Here is a 17343-nt window from a genome sequence, read left to right on the forward strand (position 1 = left end):
AAACATTTTTCCCAATAAACACTGTATCCAGATGAACTGATTCAACTTTCTGTGATATTAATAATTAACTCTGTGCACATCTCCTATCAAACCTGAAGTTGAGAAATAACAATTCCATTTCACAGTTTTAAAAATAGCAAATACAGGGTCCCTCAGAGAGGAGTCTGAAAAAAGCAACACAAGCTGGAGTGCACACATCCTAAAATACACTGCACATTCCTGTCTTTCCAGCATCATTTTCATTCACTGTAAGCTCAGTGGAAATGAAGTCTAACTACAACTATATCTGTATTAAAGTACAACTTCAAGAAAATGTGCACTTTGTTCTTCCAAAATATCCCAATAATCTGATATGTACTAAAGCATCAAAGTTTGAATACCAGCTATAAACATAATAAACATAGCAGTATGGGCTTCTGTATGATAGTGAAATAGTAATAACAGAGACAATTGTGAATCACAAAAATCTCTGGCAAAACATATTACACAAAGAAAGACAGATTCACCAAAGGTAAACAGTCTTGCCTTGGAATTTGGCTACAGTGGAAAGAGTTTGTTCATTGATATCATATTCATATTGCTTGCTCATAGGTATCATATTGATGTCACGTTCTACTTTATTATAGCTGCTGTTGGCTTGCCTTATTGAGTCAGTATCAAGAGTTTTCCTGACACAAATATACTTCTGAGATGAAGAGCAGAGTGTTTCTAACCACTGAAATAATTAACCTGTCCTCTATTAACCAGAAGTGTCAGCTTACAGAGCTGTCTTATAACCTTCATGAAGCAGACATCCACATGTTTATTCTACTAAGTCTCATCCACAGTTTGCAAATTTCTAATTACAGTGGTCATTCTCAATGAAATTAGAAAATATGGTCCATGGTCCAAATATGGTCCAAAAAACAGCAACAGTGCCACACCAAATCTCACATGGTCTCTCAGATACAGTACACCACTGTATTTTCCCTATTTCCATTTTTTTCCTTTTTTTTTTTTTTACCACTGAATCACACCATGGTCAGCTATAACAGCCCTTCTAAGCGCATACCATCTTTCAGCTTCGGTTTTTCTTCGCTTAATGTGAGTCCAACTCACTTTCAGTCATTACTACATCTAAAAAAAGAGACAGTGAAGTTGATCAGATCATTACACAGCATGAAGAAAAATCAGTCAGCCAATTCAGATTCAAAGACAAGGTCTTCTAAATACTCACATTACATTTGCTTGTGGGTGGAATTATGTCATCAAGGGAGATAATGTCCTCAGCACCAATACATTCCTCAAAAGTCTCACATTCGACTCTGAAAAGAAAATAGGAGAAAAGAAAAACAATAAAACAATTGTAAGAACTTTTTACAACACTATTTGAGATAACTGCTAAAAAATCTGTTTACAAACTAAATAAAATGACAAACAAAACTGAAAAATGTGATATTTTTTCGATGGAAAAACCTCTACAAGAATCCCATTTGAATAAATAAATAAATAAAAATTAGTTTTTTGTTTGGTATATACAAAACAAAGGTGCTAGCCCTAAATGTGCTGTATATTTCAGTATCTATAAAATAGAAGTGATAGCCGTATCTATCCACCAAGGACATAATTTACTAAAATTCAGTTTAGTTTTGAAACTTTTTGAAAGACGCCTAATATTTTTCAAAGTGGAGGGCATCTCATTTTAGAGTGTTACTCTTCATGTGTACTCTCCCTCTTACCTCTTGGGAGTGCTTGACGTCTGGTCTGTGCTAGATGACTTGTGCACATCCTCTCCCACTGACTTGCAAGTGTCCAGGGAGAGAGGAGAAGGCTTGTTTGTTGGAGCAAGCCCAGAGCTATCCAAGGAGGTGGTGCAGAGGGTGGTTTCAACCGAGTTACCGATGACATCACTGTGCGCTGAGGTCTTTGGGAGCAAGTCGGGACGACCTGACTGCGTGACTGAGTGGAAAGAAGGGAGAAAAAGGCTGATGTGTTTAGGAAAATAAGGTGAAACACATGCTGGAACATGCACATGAACTTAACCTTCTGTAATAACAACAAATATTTTTAAATGGAACTCAATCTAAAATCTCCTCATTCTCACCGCTGTCTCCTTCAGTGTCTGTTTCAGCCTCACTGCTGATGGAATGCTGGATGACAGGCTGAGTAGTAGTCCCACTGGCCTGGGTTGGTGGAGAGGATCCAGGTCCTGCTATGTTAACCTTTCGCAGACCACCCTGGGTCACTGCACGGCTCTTCTTAGATGGGGAGGTCTTCACTGCAGAGAAAAGGAAATGTTGTGAATAAGAAGCGAAACAGAGAGGCACTCACACTCTAGCATGTATGGATTTATCCTTACATGGGAGCTTCCTGAAGACTGTATTGCACATGAATTTCTGAAAGCGTTCAGCATAGAAGCCTGGTCTGTGTACAGATACAGTATCCTGGAAAGAGAAGGGATGATTTTAGGCATGCTTGCACCCAATTCCAGCTTTTCAAAACAATGTTTTAGTGGGCAGGTGGTGAAAAAAACTTACCCCATCATGGAGCAAAGCTTTCCAAGAGTGTTCCAGCTTCTTAACAAATCTAAACACAAATATGGAGCCTGAGGTACAGAGGGGCTACTTATATGATTCAAAGTGTTCTATTTGACATAATAACATACATTTGCTACACAAACATTACATAGAGACCCACTTTGCCGTTTTCACTGTGGCTATTATGGCTATTAAAAGGAGATCAAAAAATGACTAACTGTTATTTACCTATAGGACTGCAAAATGTCAATGATGCCGATGTACAACAGCAGCCTCTCCCCTTTAGTATTTCGTGCTGGAATACCTCCCATTCTGAAGGACAAGTTGAGACAACAAAAAATCATCTGTTTCATCAGAACAACTCAGCATATCAACAGACAGAAAATAATTTAACTTTGATAATAAACCCAATGTCCAGCGTAGTGATGTTGAACTTTATTCATTTCTACCCATTAAACCTATTTTGTATATGAGAATTCTAGGGTCACCAGGAACATTGTGATGCCACTACAGCTCTGACCCTTGCACCTCTTACTAACGGTAGTTTTTGGTTTTTGTCTTCTAGGAATGTATGCTTATTTTACTGCTGTATTCTTTCAGAGTAACTTTAGAAAGGACCGTCAGCAAGATGGCTAAAACATAAAACTGGAATCAAGTCTCAAGATGACTCACTGATCGTCTGTATCCAGCGATCCCATTCCACTCGCCTCTCCCTGGATGGCTTCTATGGCAGTGCTGTACAAGGACTTTTGGCCTTGCGGCTTCCTTTGGTCCTGTGCGCCTGCCACTGCCTCTTCGCTGGCCTGCTCCCGAATGGCCTGTTCCACATTGTGTATCCCCACCAGAAGGCTATAGTCCATTATCTTAAAGCTCTGCAACAGCTGAATTGAAGCACATGTGCGTGAGAACTGTAAGTTCTGTAACTGCATGAAAAGTGAATGAATACCTCAGAGAACACAGATAATGTAGAAGAAAAGATGGAAGTAGACTTTCCTGTGCCAGTGGATTATTGTTATGTTCATGATAAACCCTTAGCTAGGTATAACTAAACTGCATTTTACAAAAGGACACTTTTAGTCTCATGTTTAGATAGACAAACTCAGTTCTCCATGTTTCTTACCAGGCACTCTCTCTGTATGGTCTTGCAAAGAGCATTATACTTGTCAGCATCTAGCAGCAGGCCATCAGGCATGTCCTGCATAAAATCCAGGTCCTTGTACGTGGGAAAGGCCTTCTCTCTCTCCTTGGCTGAGGCTTGTCGCTTGCAGGTGGACCCCTTTAGGTCATACTTGAGGTGCATTCGCATAGCAGAGGGGAGCAAATTGTTCATAACTACAATGCGGATGTTCTTTCCCCCTGCTTGGATGCAGTAGAGTCCATAAAACTTCGGTAATAAGGTGCGCTTGTTCTGATTCAAATTCTAGAAGAGAGTAGAGAACAGGAAAACGAAAGATGGTCTCTTCAAGTCTATTGACAGTGTTCAGATCAGAAGAAAGCCTTAATCATGTACAAAAGAGCAAATCTGTATGAGTGACCAAAGTAATTTGAAATAAGAAAAATATGTCGCAAATCACCTACACGTTTTCAGTGTAGATACCATTTCGCACCTAAAGCTACACATAGCCTCTTACCATGAAATAACCAGGAAGTAATTTCTGCAAAAACTCTGCCTCTTTGTGCTGCACTGTCTTCATGATAAACTCATCATCACTGGAGAGGTAAAACAGAGATCCACTGGCTCCCGAGTTAGACAGCTCAATTAGCGGTTCATTACAGAGAGAATTCTGCAAAGAATTCAGATCACAATGCAGAGGTAAGAAATGTGATAACAAAATCAAACCAGAAAACAGTGCTATCCAATTACACATATATATAACAATGTTAAAAAAGTATTATGGTTTCAATGAGCATGATGACAGTTCTTCCTCTAGAGTGTCACAAAAATCCATTATTTCACATTATTTCCTGTTCCCGTTTTTTCACATTATTTACATAGGTCATTGTTGTCATTCAAGTTGAAACAAGATTGCCACTTCCTTCCCTGTTTCAAAGGTTTTTGGTGATACTTTTAGCTATATGTTATAATGGGGACAAAGGTAATATGGAGTAAGAGAATATACAAGGTAGTCATCAGGCCGGATCTCGAACATCTCCCTGAAGTATCGGAAGGCAATTGGCGCATATGTCTTGAATCTGAAGTCACTGTAGTGGTGGGCTGGGGTCAGGTTACTACCCTCACTGACAAATACATGACAGAAAAAGACAGAGGAAAGGGTCACATCGATGATGGATATATATAATAAAAAAAAAACCTCATCTTTAATGTCCCAGAGCAGATATTAAGGGATAGAACAACCAAATGCCTGTCTGATCATCTTTCAAACTAGCGTTTATTTTTACTTTTTTCACATTTCTTGATTATCAAATTACCCACCTGGGGAAAAAGATGCTTTCTACCACTTCAAAGTCCTGCATTAGCACATCTCTCTCAGGTTTCTGGCTTAAGCTCCCAACCGTGTAGGCAATGCCTAACTGGATCGCACTTTTCAGGGTTGATGATGTTGTCTTGAGGAGAAAAGACAAGGGAAGGAGAAATGTAAGCACTGTAACCACACAACCACAGGGGAAATATTTCATATATGGTAAATATTAAAATAGCCATGACTTGTTCTCAGCTGGGGAATACCATCACATAGCTGTTAATCACAACAGTGCTTACATTTTGCAATCAACTTACTAACCATAAATAACCTCAAGCTTTATTGGACTCTGGTCCTTTATAGACAACTTATTATACCATCCTCAGTACAAACATGGAGAATGATTCTTACGCTTTATTGATAAACATCTCGGTTTGTCAAAAACTTAAGAATGGTGTGAGTATTATTAGGCTTATGTGTTTTGTTCAATGACTCATCTATTATCTCCCACCTTTTTGTATGTGGTCTCCCCAGTGGGATCAATCCCACGATGTCCTATTGTTTTTTTCATGGTCTGTGATGTAGTGCCTGGACCCTGTCAGCAGAAGAATGGCAGGACAGACATTTATTAGGAGAAATTAAAACTTGCACATCACTGTTCACATCTGCAGCACTAAGTGACATAACCCATTGCACAAACAAGAAAGGAACAAAGGAAATATGTCATAATTCTGTGGAAATTTCTGATTACAAACATTTTGTCAGTTCATACCTCACTAAAAGTAATTTTCCGAGTTCCAGTTGAGTCTGTGGAAAGAGTCCCTATGATAATGAATAAGGAAGGAAACATATAGTCAACCTAGGGAATACACAGGACAGCTGATTCTTGCAAATTATACACTGCATGCATTCATATCAGCTAAAAGTTCATCTCAGCTGGATAGTCTCTCATTAGAAAATAATCTAGTTTGAAAATAGACGGCCTGCATAGTTCATTAATGTTGAGAGCAGAGACCACAGCTGAGCTTTCCTACAAGCATGCAGACACACCTCATTCAGTACCTTTGCGAGAAGAGAGTCTCCTCCAGAACTGACTCTGCAGGTCTTTTGCGGTAGCATGAGAGGGATTCAACAAGTATGCTTACTATTGTGCGTGAGTTCATACAAGACCAAGTAATATCCGTAAAAAAATTATCATAGATATCAGTAACTCAGGCTTTTTAATTTAATATGATGCTAAATTAAAAAAAAAATACTTAAGATTATTTCTCTTAAAAAAGTTATGCACCTCCAGATTGGTTATGATGCACTTTAACATAACAATTCACTTCTTTTTTTTACTGTTGAAGTTTCACCACATGGTGGTTTGTTTACTTACTACCAATGGTGTCCGCTGGCCCTGGGGGCTCTGTTCCAGCTGTGGCCATTCTGAAACCACACGGACTGGTTTATCAATGGTGGGTTTCTATCCAGACCCTGACCAGCTGACTCTTGGACATCAAATGTTGTCAGCTTTCCCTGCCTGAGCAGCTAAACATGTCTGACCTGTGAAAACAAGAGAATTGGAGTACAAATTAACTCATAGCAGGGACACTAGAAGATTTCATGGTGCAAACCCCTCGAATTTGCCAGACTGTTACTGTACTGTTTGTTTTAACCTAGCCAATTTACTCTGTAAAAATTCCCAGTACTTATCTAGTCATGCTTTCTTGCCACCACAAATATGTACAATCTGTTCTACGCCTTCCTAATAAAGGCCTAGCCAGTGCACTGAGTCATCCATGTGGTAGAATGAGACAACTTCAATTGTTGTTGCTGTCTTGTACCTAAGTTGTAGCTTGTTAAATTCGCGACTTTATGCTCTTGCGCTGACTGCCAAGTCGTATCCGGGTGTCTCCTCTACATTTGGCGAATAAAGTGATTCTGATTCAAAGGATGTCAATAACAGCCACGTTGGCTGTTACCTGATGTAGGGGCTTGCCAGTTGTACGTTAGGTGAAGTTACCGGTTTAGCTAGTTGACGCTGATCCCCAAGACAGATAGCCATTAATGATGATAGTTTCAGTTTTAAAGTCTGCTGAACAAAAAGTAAACTAGCTAAGGCTAGACAAGACATCAACAACACTCCTCGATAGTATCAACGCTAGCTAATTTCAATAGCCGTCGAACTCACCACGCTACGATCTCAGCAAAACAAAGCCAAACTTTACATCAGCCTAGCTTACATTAGTTAACATTAACCTAGCTACTTTGGTATAGTTAAGGTAACAACACAAATAAACCGGTCGACTCACTAGCAGGGCATCTCCTCGTGTTGTCGATTTTTTCTTTATTTTTTGGTATAATCACTCTCTTTAAAGTCGCGTTTGTGGCATCGCATTCAGAACAAATTAAAATGCAAAGCAAGCACAATTTTCTCATACCCTGTTTCTCTTTTTCCACTGAACTAACCAACCGGGAGGAGAACCGGAAGTAGCTGACATAGCTGCGGGTTAGCAGTTAGCAGGGAAAACCCGAGAACTTCATCCTGGTGGAGTGGAGTCAAGTGGTGTAATAATAATGATAACAATAATAACAACAAAAGTAATAATACATTTTATGTATACCGGGATTTTCAGCTCAGACTGCTTCATATTCAAAAAAAAACCAAGTCAAATTAAAACTCCCTTGGAAAAAATGTTGCTTAGTATTTCTCTTAAAATGGGCAAGTATACTTTTATTTTGCTTTTGTTGTAGGCTTCTCACAAAAGGCAAATTTAAGAATAGTATATTTAAATTTAACTTGTACTTTCAGACTTTTTAAATACTTTTTAGGCTAATTAAACAAAATGTCGATACTTTTATATTAAATGAAGCTTTGACTTAATTAATATTTTTTACACTTCGAAAATTCATTGTTGATAACAGTAAACTTATAAGTGCCCCGAAGTTGGTGTACTCATGTATCCTTAAAAACATGTCTAAAGTTTACTTTTTTTTCTTTAAGGGGTCACAAAATACAAACAAATATAGTTTAAAAGTGCCTTAGTCAGTCAACAATAGAGAATGAAATTTAAAAACAATTTAAAAACAGGTAAGTTAATAAAAGTGAAAATTTACAACAAATAGATGGATGTAAAATGACAAAATGTATCAAGAATGAGGTAGTGCAAATCAGAGGCTATAAGGTGGATCTAATTAAAAGCTAGATTAAAAATATATGTTTTAGGCTTTCATTTGAAGAAGCCTTCTGAACCCACCTCTGATTTTTTTGGGGGGGGGGTTAAGGGTGTAGTTGAAGAAAGCTGCATCCCCAGTTTTCTTAAGTAGTGTGCATACACTGTTGAGTTATTTTAACCTGTAATATGAAGCTATACGTAATACTGTAGTCACTGACTTGATTTAAATGGTGTGTAATTTCGACCTTTAATAGATTTGGTACCAGTCTGTAAACAAATTAACCAATATCACTTGGAAAATGCATTGCTTTTAACTGCATTACCCGTATTATAACCAACTCTTAAAAGAAACAGTGGACGTGTGTGTGGTGGGTGGGGGTCATTTTAGCAGGACTGCACTGAAAATAAATACCAAGAGGAATGTGATTTTCTTCAAAGGCATCTTTATTTGCAAATGTAATGCGAAACGTTGAAAAAGGTGAACTGTGGGCAGATAACTTTCAGTGAAAAAAATACACATTTCAAAGTGTTATACAAACTATTAAATGGAACAAAGCAGTATCAAAATGTAGAGTTGTCAGGCAAAATTGACTACCTGTTTCATATACATAACAGAAGAGCCAAAATAAAACCTGCAGGTGTGATTTATTGCATTTATTCATTTAGGCAATGGAAAGAAGAACTGAGTTGGTGCCCGGGTGCTGCAGCTGCGCTGCTCCTATGGGTTAAATGCGGAGAACAAATGTCATTATAACCTGTACAATGACAAAAAATAAAGTGGCTTTCTTCTTCTTTTTGCACATCATTATCTCACGTTTGACACATTTTGCAGATTTATTTGTTTGTACGCTTTAGACGGGCTGCGGGAAAATTGCACCTAGGGTTGGAAAACCGCTAGTTTTTAATCTGTAAATCACGCTGTGCTGCTGTTCACCTTTTTAGCAAGCACTTGGTTTGAAGGCGAACCCGAGTTCTTCGAGGACTGCAGGGGCAGTGTAGCCTGGTGTTGGGTTGTACATCGGGTTAGGCAGCTCACTGTTGAAGCACGTCCACCGTGCCTCTCCTCTCTCGTCACAGCACTCGTACGCGACAGTCTTGGTAGAAAGCTCCTCCACACAGAACTGGGAAAGAGCCTGTTTCCACTGTGGGAGAGAAACACAAAGACACAAGTCGCTCTCTCTCTCTCTCTCTCTCTCTCTCTCTCTCTCTCTCTCTCTCTCGCTGTTGCACACAGACAAACGCACAGAAACACGTACACACATACATGCACACTTTCTCACCCTGTTTAGTCCTTCCTCTCTCTCTCTCTCTCTCTCTCTCTCTCTCTCTCTCTCTCTCTCTCTCTCTCTCTCTCTCTCTCTCTCTCTCTCTCTCTCTCTCTCTCTCTCTCTCTCTCTCTCTCTCTCTCTCTCTCTCTCTCTCTCTCTCTCCCCTACACACTCATGTGAGCGCACAAACAATCGTGACGAACGCAGGTGGCCTCACCGCTTGTTGGGCACAGCAGAGCACCGCGCTGTTTTCTTGCGCAGTTTGCTCGCCGCAGCACGCACCGTACCACGACTCCAGGCGGTTGACGGCGTCTCCGCGTCGCACGAAGTGGCTGACCCCGGTCCTGGGGAAATAGCGCGGCGGGTATCTGGGGCGACCCTGACCATGCTGGCATATGGCAGCAAGATTCTCAGCTGTGGGTCGCGCAGGGGGGAACGGAACATCAGGCTCGTTGAGAGAGTTCGGTCTTGTCTCTGCGGAGATGGTCAAGCAGTTTAAGAGACGTTATTGCCGTGTAAAGCTACGCAGAGGGTAACCGCTTTAAAATGGCGCCAAAATCCTGTTTAAAAAGGACACAGAGACAACTTCATGAATGCACACAGTTGCACAAATCCATCATCCAGATATGTGATACAATACCCCCGTAGTTTGCACCGTCAAGAGCCAGCAGTGCAAGCATCCAAAGGCCTGTGATACCTCCGGTCCAAATCATGGTTTTATATGAAGCGAGTGGAGTTGAAATTAAAAGAAGCAGACTTTTCTTCACGCAGTCTATCAAAGTCGTATCGATTTGGAACCTCAGCCTGCTTATATTAAACCAGGGGGTGTGCATCTGTGGGCGTGCAATGACTGGAAGTGGAAAAGAGATACCCAGGGGGCAATAGGTGGGATGGGGGGGGGGGGTGTTAGAAACTGTGAGGAGTAACATCAAGTGTTGTTGTGGTTTAGCGATATGTGTTTGTGTGTGCAATGTGCAAATCCTTTACCCCAGCTGCTCCCCTCCCAAGGTCATGCTTTTAAAGTCTTTGGAGGGACACTGTGCACTCGTCAGCGTTAAAAAAAAAAACCCTCATGACCAAAACAACCGAAAGAAACACCCCCTGTCCTTCTCATGAGAAAAGCAGTATTCGTTGTCTCCTTTTCCATTGAGATTGTGTCAACACCACATTTCATACAGTATGCTATATTGATACATAGAGAGACAATCACCCATCTTGGGTTGATCTTGGATATTGTGTTGCCAAGAGAGTCTACAATGATCTGCTGACTGGATAACCTGGGGGAGTAACATGCTATAAAAAAGGCATTTTGGCTGATATGGGAACATTCTGCCCTCCCTCTAGAAACTTACCAGAACTCCTACTCCCCTTGATCCTTGTTTCCCAAAACCAGCTGAGGTAAGCTGTCTGTCTGGAGATGATGGTTTGCACTCAGCAGAAATTGAACATTCTTTGAAGGATCTACTGCCTGGGAAGTCCTTTGACACATGCCGAGGCCACATGCAGGATAGAATTAGAAATGGAGACATTAAAAGTCTCTTCAATCTCCATATCAGCTTAGTAGTTTCTTCCCCTCCCTGAATTTCAAACAGTTCTGACATGATGATTTTTGTCAAAGGTATTGTGCAGTTGGAAGGATGCCGATTGATTGCTTCACTTCCCTTTATTACAATGGGTATTTGTGAGATATTCATCTCTTTTAGCCATACAATGTTAATTTATGTCAATTATAACAATAGCGGCCCATCAGTTTTTGATATATTTGTTTTGTGTCTCAGTTTGCTGTTGGGGTGTTACTTATGATATGATTATTCCCCACTCTTTACATAACTCGGCATACACAGTTTTATCACCAATTCAATCTGCAAGGGCCAACCTGTGACTCAGGTTTGCCTTACTGCTTGTGTTTTAGATTCGTGCTCACTTTCACCTTTTATGTAGCATTTTATTATTTAACACCGCAAAAGCAGTTTTACTATCTCAAACCATCTCTTCTAGCTAAACTATATATTTTACCGTCTCAAACCCTCAAGACGAATGGAAAAAGGGAATAACTAATACTTGGGTGGGAATGTTGGTGCCGCTGCTTATTTGCATTGTCTGAGGCACAAAAAGTCATCATTTCCCCCACATGTCACGAGCAAAAGCTTGCGTTATATTTGTGGATTTTTTTTAAAATTTTACATTAGCATTACATTTACAGGTCGTTTAAAAAAAGTCACTTGAAATTAAACTAAAGTACGGCATTCAAATTCTGCTCCCGCACCCGCCATCCATCACTTGATAGAAACTGTCAACATCCGGATGGAAGGTTTCATCATGTGAAGAGGTGGCACTTCAAGTGGCACCTTGGCCCTGATTGGCTTCCACTTCACTGTAAAACCAAATAAAATGGCATCAACCGAGGAGCCCCTTATCCAGAGCCCTGATTTTCTGGTTCAGGTAAGATTCATTTAGAAATTTTCTAAACCACTGTTCATTAAGAGTCTCATATATATATATTGTAACGTGCATGGATAAGTAGACACGTTGGCCCTTGGTTAGCGGGTCGGACCCTTTGGTCGACTGGTTAACGTTGTCGCTTGCGGAGTGGGAGGTACGGGTTCACGTCCCAACTGTGGCGAAGGTCTCCCAGACTGCCCCCCGAATTCGATATGTATGTATGTATGTATGTATGTAGTGATATCCTGAGTCATGGTTCCCAAAATGTTTTCATGATAGTTTAGGCCAGGAGTTATTTGGTGCATGATGATTATTTTTCAATAATTTTGCCTTTGCTGCTAGATCGTAGAGCAAAGAACATGCTCTTTTTCCTGTTCCCTAGTCAGAGGATGAAGACATGAACTGTTTTATAATATTTAATTTGTAATGTAAACAGTTGTTTCTCTGAGAGTGCTAAGATTTCCCTGTTCGCCAGTCCCTGAGACCGTAAGCTGGTCTGCAGCAGTATCTGTAACAGACTACATTCAAATTGTTTCATAATATTGTGTCCCCGATGCTTCCAAATTACCTGTGAGTTTTGCTGCCCCCATATCTCAAGGGTTAAAATTTGTCACGTGTGGGCGTCCGGGTGGCGTGGTGGTGTATTCCGTTACCTACCAACACGGGGATGGCCGGTTTGAATCCCCGTGTTACCTCCTGCTTGGTCGGGCATCCCTACAGACACAATTGGCCGTGTCTGCGGGTGGGAAGCTGGATGTGGGTATGTGTCCTGGTCTCCTCTGGTCGGCTCAGAAGAGTGGGGTAATTGGCCTGGATACAATTGGGGAGAAAAAAAGGGGGGGGGCTTTTTTTTTTAATTGTCATGTGTTTTCTTTTTTTTCAGGTATGACCATGATGGGGCCAGTGTACTGCTTTGTCGTTTTACTGCTCGTCGGTAAGTTATGAGCAATTTCCACCTTTGATATTTTTTTCTGATGAAGATAGGCAGTTGTATAATTAACAGAACAACTGACTAATAATAGAAAAAAACTAACTAATGTGAACCAAGGACAAATTATGCCGAATAACGTGAGTTTCCAGAGTTTCATGAGCTACACACTACTCATTAGAATTGGTTTCTGATTCTCAGCATTGGGTCAGTATTGCACATCTCGCCCACTTTGCTGTGGTCAGGATAGATACTGAATGGGGCAAACTGTGGGCCCAAAAATGTTTGTCTCGTGGTAAATTGAGGTATTTGGGCTTGAAACAGCTGGAAAATCTTATACATGCTTCTGTGTTGGTTTTCAATAAGGTAAGGTCATGCAAGTTTATTTATAAGAAGATAACATAAGAAAGCCTTTATTGTCATTGTATAGAATATACAACGAAACTCCTGATCGGTGCATTAAAGACACAGAAAGACAACAGAAAACAAAATAAAAACAACTTCAGTAACCAAGTAACCATAGTCAACAACACAGGTTCAAAAATAATGAATAAAATATATAAATGCAATATGATTTTGTGCTTGAATAACTGCACTTATTGCACTAGTATGAATATAGTTATTGCACTAGTATGAATGTAACTGTTGCACACGCATGAATGTAATATGCACCAATTAATATCATGTTATATAGCACATTTCACACACAATGGCAATTCAAAGTGCTTTGCATAAGGCACAAAAAGACATTAATCGTGCAATGCAGAATTAAAGTAGAAAAAAATAAATGAATCGGTAAAAATGTAATGAAAAGGGTTAAAGTGCAGGATCATAGTGAAAAGTGAAAAAGCGGGAAAAAAAGTGCAACTGTCAGTAGGTTGACGATTCAGTTAAGGGCAATGGCAAAACATAAAAGTTTTAACCTAGTTTTAAAAGGTATTCATGGTTGGGACAAGTCTTATATATTCTGGAAGTTTGCTCCAGCTATGTTTAGCATAATAACTAAATACAGCTTCACCATGTTTCAAAAAGGATAAAATTTCCTGTTGACAGAAATTTTAATTTGCTCACAATGAAACAGTAGAATGTGTATATCTGAATCCTAATCTTTTTGCATAGAGAATGACATTTTCCCCCTCTGCTTTCCATAGGGCTGTGCTCCTCTTTGCCAGCAGGGAGAGAGTTTGCCATGTCTTTCATGCAAAACTGGTATGGCAATGGCCAGAATACTCGCTTCATGATCGAGGTGTCAGCTCTGTCCACTTCACAGAGCAACACCCAGGTCAACGTAACTGCTGTTGGTAAGGTTTACAAAAAGGAGGTTGAACCCGGTAAGAGTGTGTCCTTCCAGCTACCCGCAGAGGTAGAGATGAGGGGAAGCAACAAGTTTCCTACCACTGTCTTGATTGAGGCCAGCCAGGAGGTCACTGTGATGTCCCTCAACTATAAACAAGGCACTGCAGACACCTCCATTGTCTACCCGGTGAAAGAATGGGGGACTGAGTACTACATATTCACTCCACCCAGCAATCTGCAGAGAACCTTCAAAGAGTTCTCTATCACCAACCACAGGGACCACAACTCTATCGTTGTTTTCCTCCGGGGGTCTGTGAGATTCCAAGATAAATACTACAGGGCAGGGAGCAATCTGGCCATAAAGCTAGAGCCGTTTGAGAGCATTCAGATCCAGAGTCAGGATGATCTAAGTGGAACCAAAGTGGTCTCCCGCTTTCCTGTTGCTGTCTCCTCGGGACACAGCTGTGCTGAGAAGTACACAAGCTGCAACCATGTCTATGAACAACTGCTTCCTGTGGCAAGCTGGGGTAAGGAGTTCATCGTTGCACCCCTACCTTTCCATTCTGTTTGGGGAAACCATGACAGCGTTTACATCCAGGCATCCCAGCCCACTACAGTGACCATGAATGTGGGCGGCAATGTCAAGAGTTTCAACATGCTTGCAGGACAAACAGTTGAGCTTTACTCTGAATGGCCAAAATCGATATACCTGACATCTGACAAGGGCATCCAGGTCCTGTTTGAGTTCAATGGGGGTCCTGAGAACACGGCAAAGTATTATGATCCCTTCCTTATGACAGTCCTTCCCACAAATAAATTCAGCATCTCCTATGCCCTGAAGGGGCAAGAGGGTTTCACCAATGCCGTCATACTTGTGGTTTGGAACAAAGACCTGGATGGGTTGAAGCTAGACCAGACTACTCTGTCTGCTGACATACAATGGCATAAAGTGGATGGGAGTGACTACTCCTGGGCTGAGTTGTACTACAGCTCAGGGGCAAGCTTCCACCAGTTAGCTCACCCAAAGTCTCCCTTTGGTGTCTACAGTTTTGGTGTTGCTGTAGCCAACGGTTACGGATCTCCTGCATCTGGTGATCTGGCAGGTAAGTACAAAAGTGTCTGAGTCACAAAATACTTAAGGTTATAATTTATCTTCATGGTGATATGATGTAGACAGAAACGAAAATTTAAAAAATTATATACCATAATCGGTTAACAGTGGAGGTGTGAGAAAGATTGAGAGTGTATCAGCACACATACGTGAAGAGAAGGAGACCAGGAGAGAGGGAGAGAATTTGTGTTGAGCAGATCCTGAAGCCTGCACACGACTGATACGTTCAGCAAAAAAAAAAAATCATTAAATAAAACCATCATGAATTAAAATGAAATCAAGTTTTTTTTCTGTATGTAAAATGTTCCTTTTTTTTCTTCCTGTCATTTCTAAACGCCTTCCGTTACGACAGAGAGACGTGACTGCAGCACCCTTAAGTGTCAGAAAGGTGAAGAATGCCAAATGAAAGAGAACACCCCAAAATGTGTTAAAAATACTCCAGTTTTGAGAGCTGGCACCTGCTGGGCCATGGGCGATCCTCACTACCGCACATTTGACGGCCATTATTACAACTTCATGGGCAACTGTACTTACACTATGGCCAAGAACTGCCATGTAGATGGGACACACCCAGCCTTCGAGGTGGAGGCCCAGAATGAGAACCGTGCAGGTTCAAAGATCACATACGTTGGTAAGGTGATCATTAAGGTCTACGGATACACAGTGACCATTGTGCGTTCAGAGTTTGGCCTTGTGAGGGTAGGTAATTTTTTTTTTTTTAATTTTACAGAAAAACTACTCAATTAAACTAGCCCCTGATGAAGTGTCTCTGAAATGACTGAATTCATATACTTATATCACAAATGATTTTAGATTGATGAAAACTTATTAATTTGACTGGTTTAACAATATCTTTATCCAATGCCTGATATTTTAGATGGACTACACATTATGGAATCTCCCCATCAGCCTTGACAATGGCAAGGTGAAGTTGTCCCAGAGCGGTCTATCTGTTTTAATGGAAACAGACTTTGGTCTGATGGTGCAGTATGACTGGGAGCAGCACCTCACCATCACAGTCCCTGGCACTTTTGCCGACAGGGTGTGTGGCCTATGTGGCAACTTCAACAGCAAAGAGGAAGATGACCTCAAGACCCCCAGTGGCTCAGTGGCTGAAAACATAGTGGCCCTGGCGTCGAGCTGGAGGGTTCCTGATGTGGCAGGAGACGCCTTTTGTCGGGACAACTGCACTGGCCAGTGTGAGAGCTGCAAGAATGAGGGAATATTTGAGAGCTTGGCGGACAGGTTGTTCTGTGGTTTGCTCACCCGCATCATGGATGGACCCTTCAGCGAGTGCCACGCTGTCATCGAGCCCAAAGTTTACCATGACAACTGCCTGTATGATGTGTGCATGGGAGAGGGAATGAAGAAGTTCCTGTGTAACACCCTGCAGGTGTACTCTGATGCCTGCCAGAGGGCTGGTGTCAAAATTCACAACTGGAGGTATCTTGCTCATTGCCGTAAGTAATCTATCCAGAGGACAGAGATGAGATGGAGGAGATGGTTAGAGTTTCTGATTTGTTTTAGTCATGTTAAATACTATATTCAAACCCAATGTTTTAGAGGAAAAATTAATTCACTCACTTTACTGTGTTGACTTTTTTTTTCTCCAAATAGCCGACCCGACATGTCCGGAGAACAGTCACTATGAGTTCTGTGGGACTGCCTGTCCTGCCACATGTGACAATCCAGAGGCTCTCTCCAAATGTAAAGCCAACTGTGTGGAGACCTGTGTTTGTGACAACGGCTTCCTACTCAGTGGCACCAAGTGTGTCCCCAAGGCCCAGTGTGGCTGCATGTACGAAGGCCACTATGTGGAGGCTGGGCAGTCCTTCTGGGCCGATAGCAACTGCACTAAGAGGTGCCAGTGTCATCAAGAAAACAAAGAAATCGTTTGCCAGAACACAGGTTGTCATGCTGGGCACGAGTGCAAGGTGGTCGATGGCCTTGTAGGCTGTCAGCCGATGGCCTACGCCAAGTGCATAGTCTCTGGTGACCCTCACTACTTGACCTTTGATGGTAGTAATTACAACTTCCAGGGCACCTGCGTGTATCAGATGGCTGGTGTGTGTTCTAAGAATCCTAAACTTGAACAGTTTGATGTCCTTGTGCAAAATGATGGTCGTGGCAAGAGAGTGGGTTCCAGTGCAAAGTTGGTTGAGGTTAACGTGTACGGATATTCAGTTGTTATCAGCAAAGAGCAC

At 41.2% G+C, this 17343-nt stretch overlaps 2 protein-coding genes across 3 annotated transcripts; both read right to left on the reverse strand.

The window, feature by feature from the left end:
- Window positions 1–15: 15 nt before the first annotated feature.
- LOC130128591 (phosphatidylinositol 4-phosphate 5-kinase type-1 alpha-like) lies at window positions 16–7369 on the reverse strand. 2 transcript variants are annotated; one of them, XM_056298236.1, is made up of 17 exons: window positions 7231–7369; window positions 6315–6481; window positions 5999–6040; window positions 5709–5758; window positions 5448–5531; window positions 4951–5081; window positions 4637–4754; window positions 4148–4300; window positions 3637–3936; window positions 3189–3397; window positions 2745–2828; window positions 2517–2565; window positions 2339–2423; window positions 2084–2257; window positions 1719–1938; window positions 1217–1304; window positions 16–1116 (listed from the first exon to the last, which is right to left on the reverse strand). In XM_056298236.1, the coding sequence occupies exons 2-17, from the start codon at window positions 6361–6363 to the stop codon at window positions 1111–1113; spliced, it is 1842 nt and encodes a 613-aa protein (XP_056154211.1). In that variant the 5' UTR covers window positions 6364–6481; window positions 7231–7369; the 3' UTR covers window positions 16–1110. The 2 variants fall into 2 exon arrangements, with proteins under 2 accessions (XP_056154211.1, XP_056154212.1); XM_056298237.1 differs by lacking the exon at window positions 5999–6040.
- A 1161-nt stretch (window positions 7370–8530) lies between these two features.
- On the reverse strand, window positions 8531–10154 carry LOC130129074 (extracellular matrix protein 1-like). The gene is made up of 4 exons (XM_056298870.1): window positions 10003–10154; window positions 9580–9836; window positions 9029–9236; window positions 8531–8812 (listed from the first exon to the last, which is right to left on the reverse strand). Exons 1-3 carry the CDS (start codon window positions 10073–10075, stop codon window positions 9033–9035), a joined length of 534 nt encoding a protein of 177 aa, XP_056154845.1. The 5' UTR covers window positions 10076–10154; the 3' UTR covers window positions 8531–8812; window positions 9029–9032.
- Between the last annotated feature and the right edge of the window lie 7189 nt (window positions 10155–17343).

The sequence above is a fragment of the Lampris incognitus genome, chromosome 18, assembly GCF_029633865.1.
Source record: "Lampris incognitus isolate fLamInc1 chromosome 18, fLamInc1.hap2, whole genome shotgun sequence".
Lineage (NCBI taxonomy): Eukaryota > Metazoa > Chordata > Actinopteri > Lampriformes > Lampridae > Lampris > Lampris incognitus.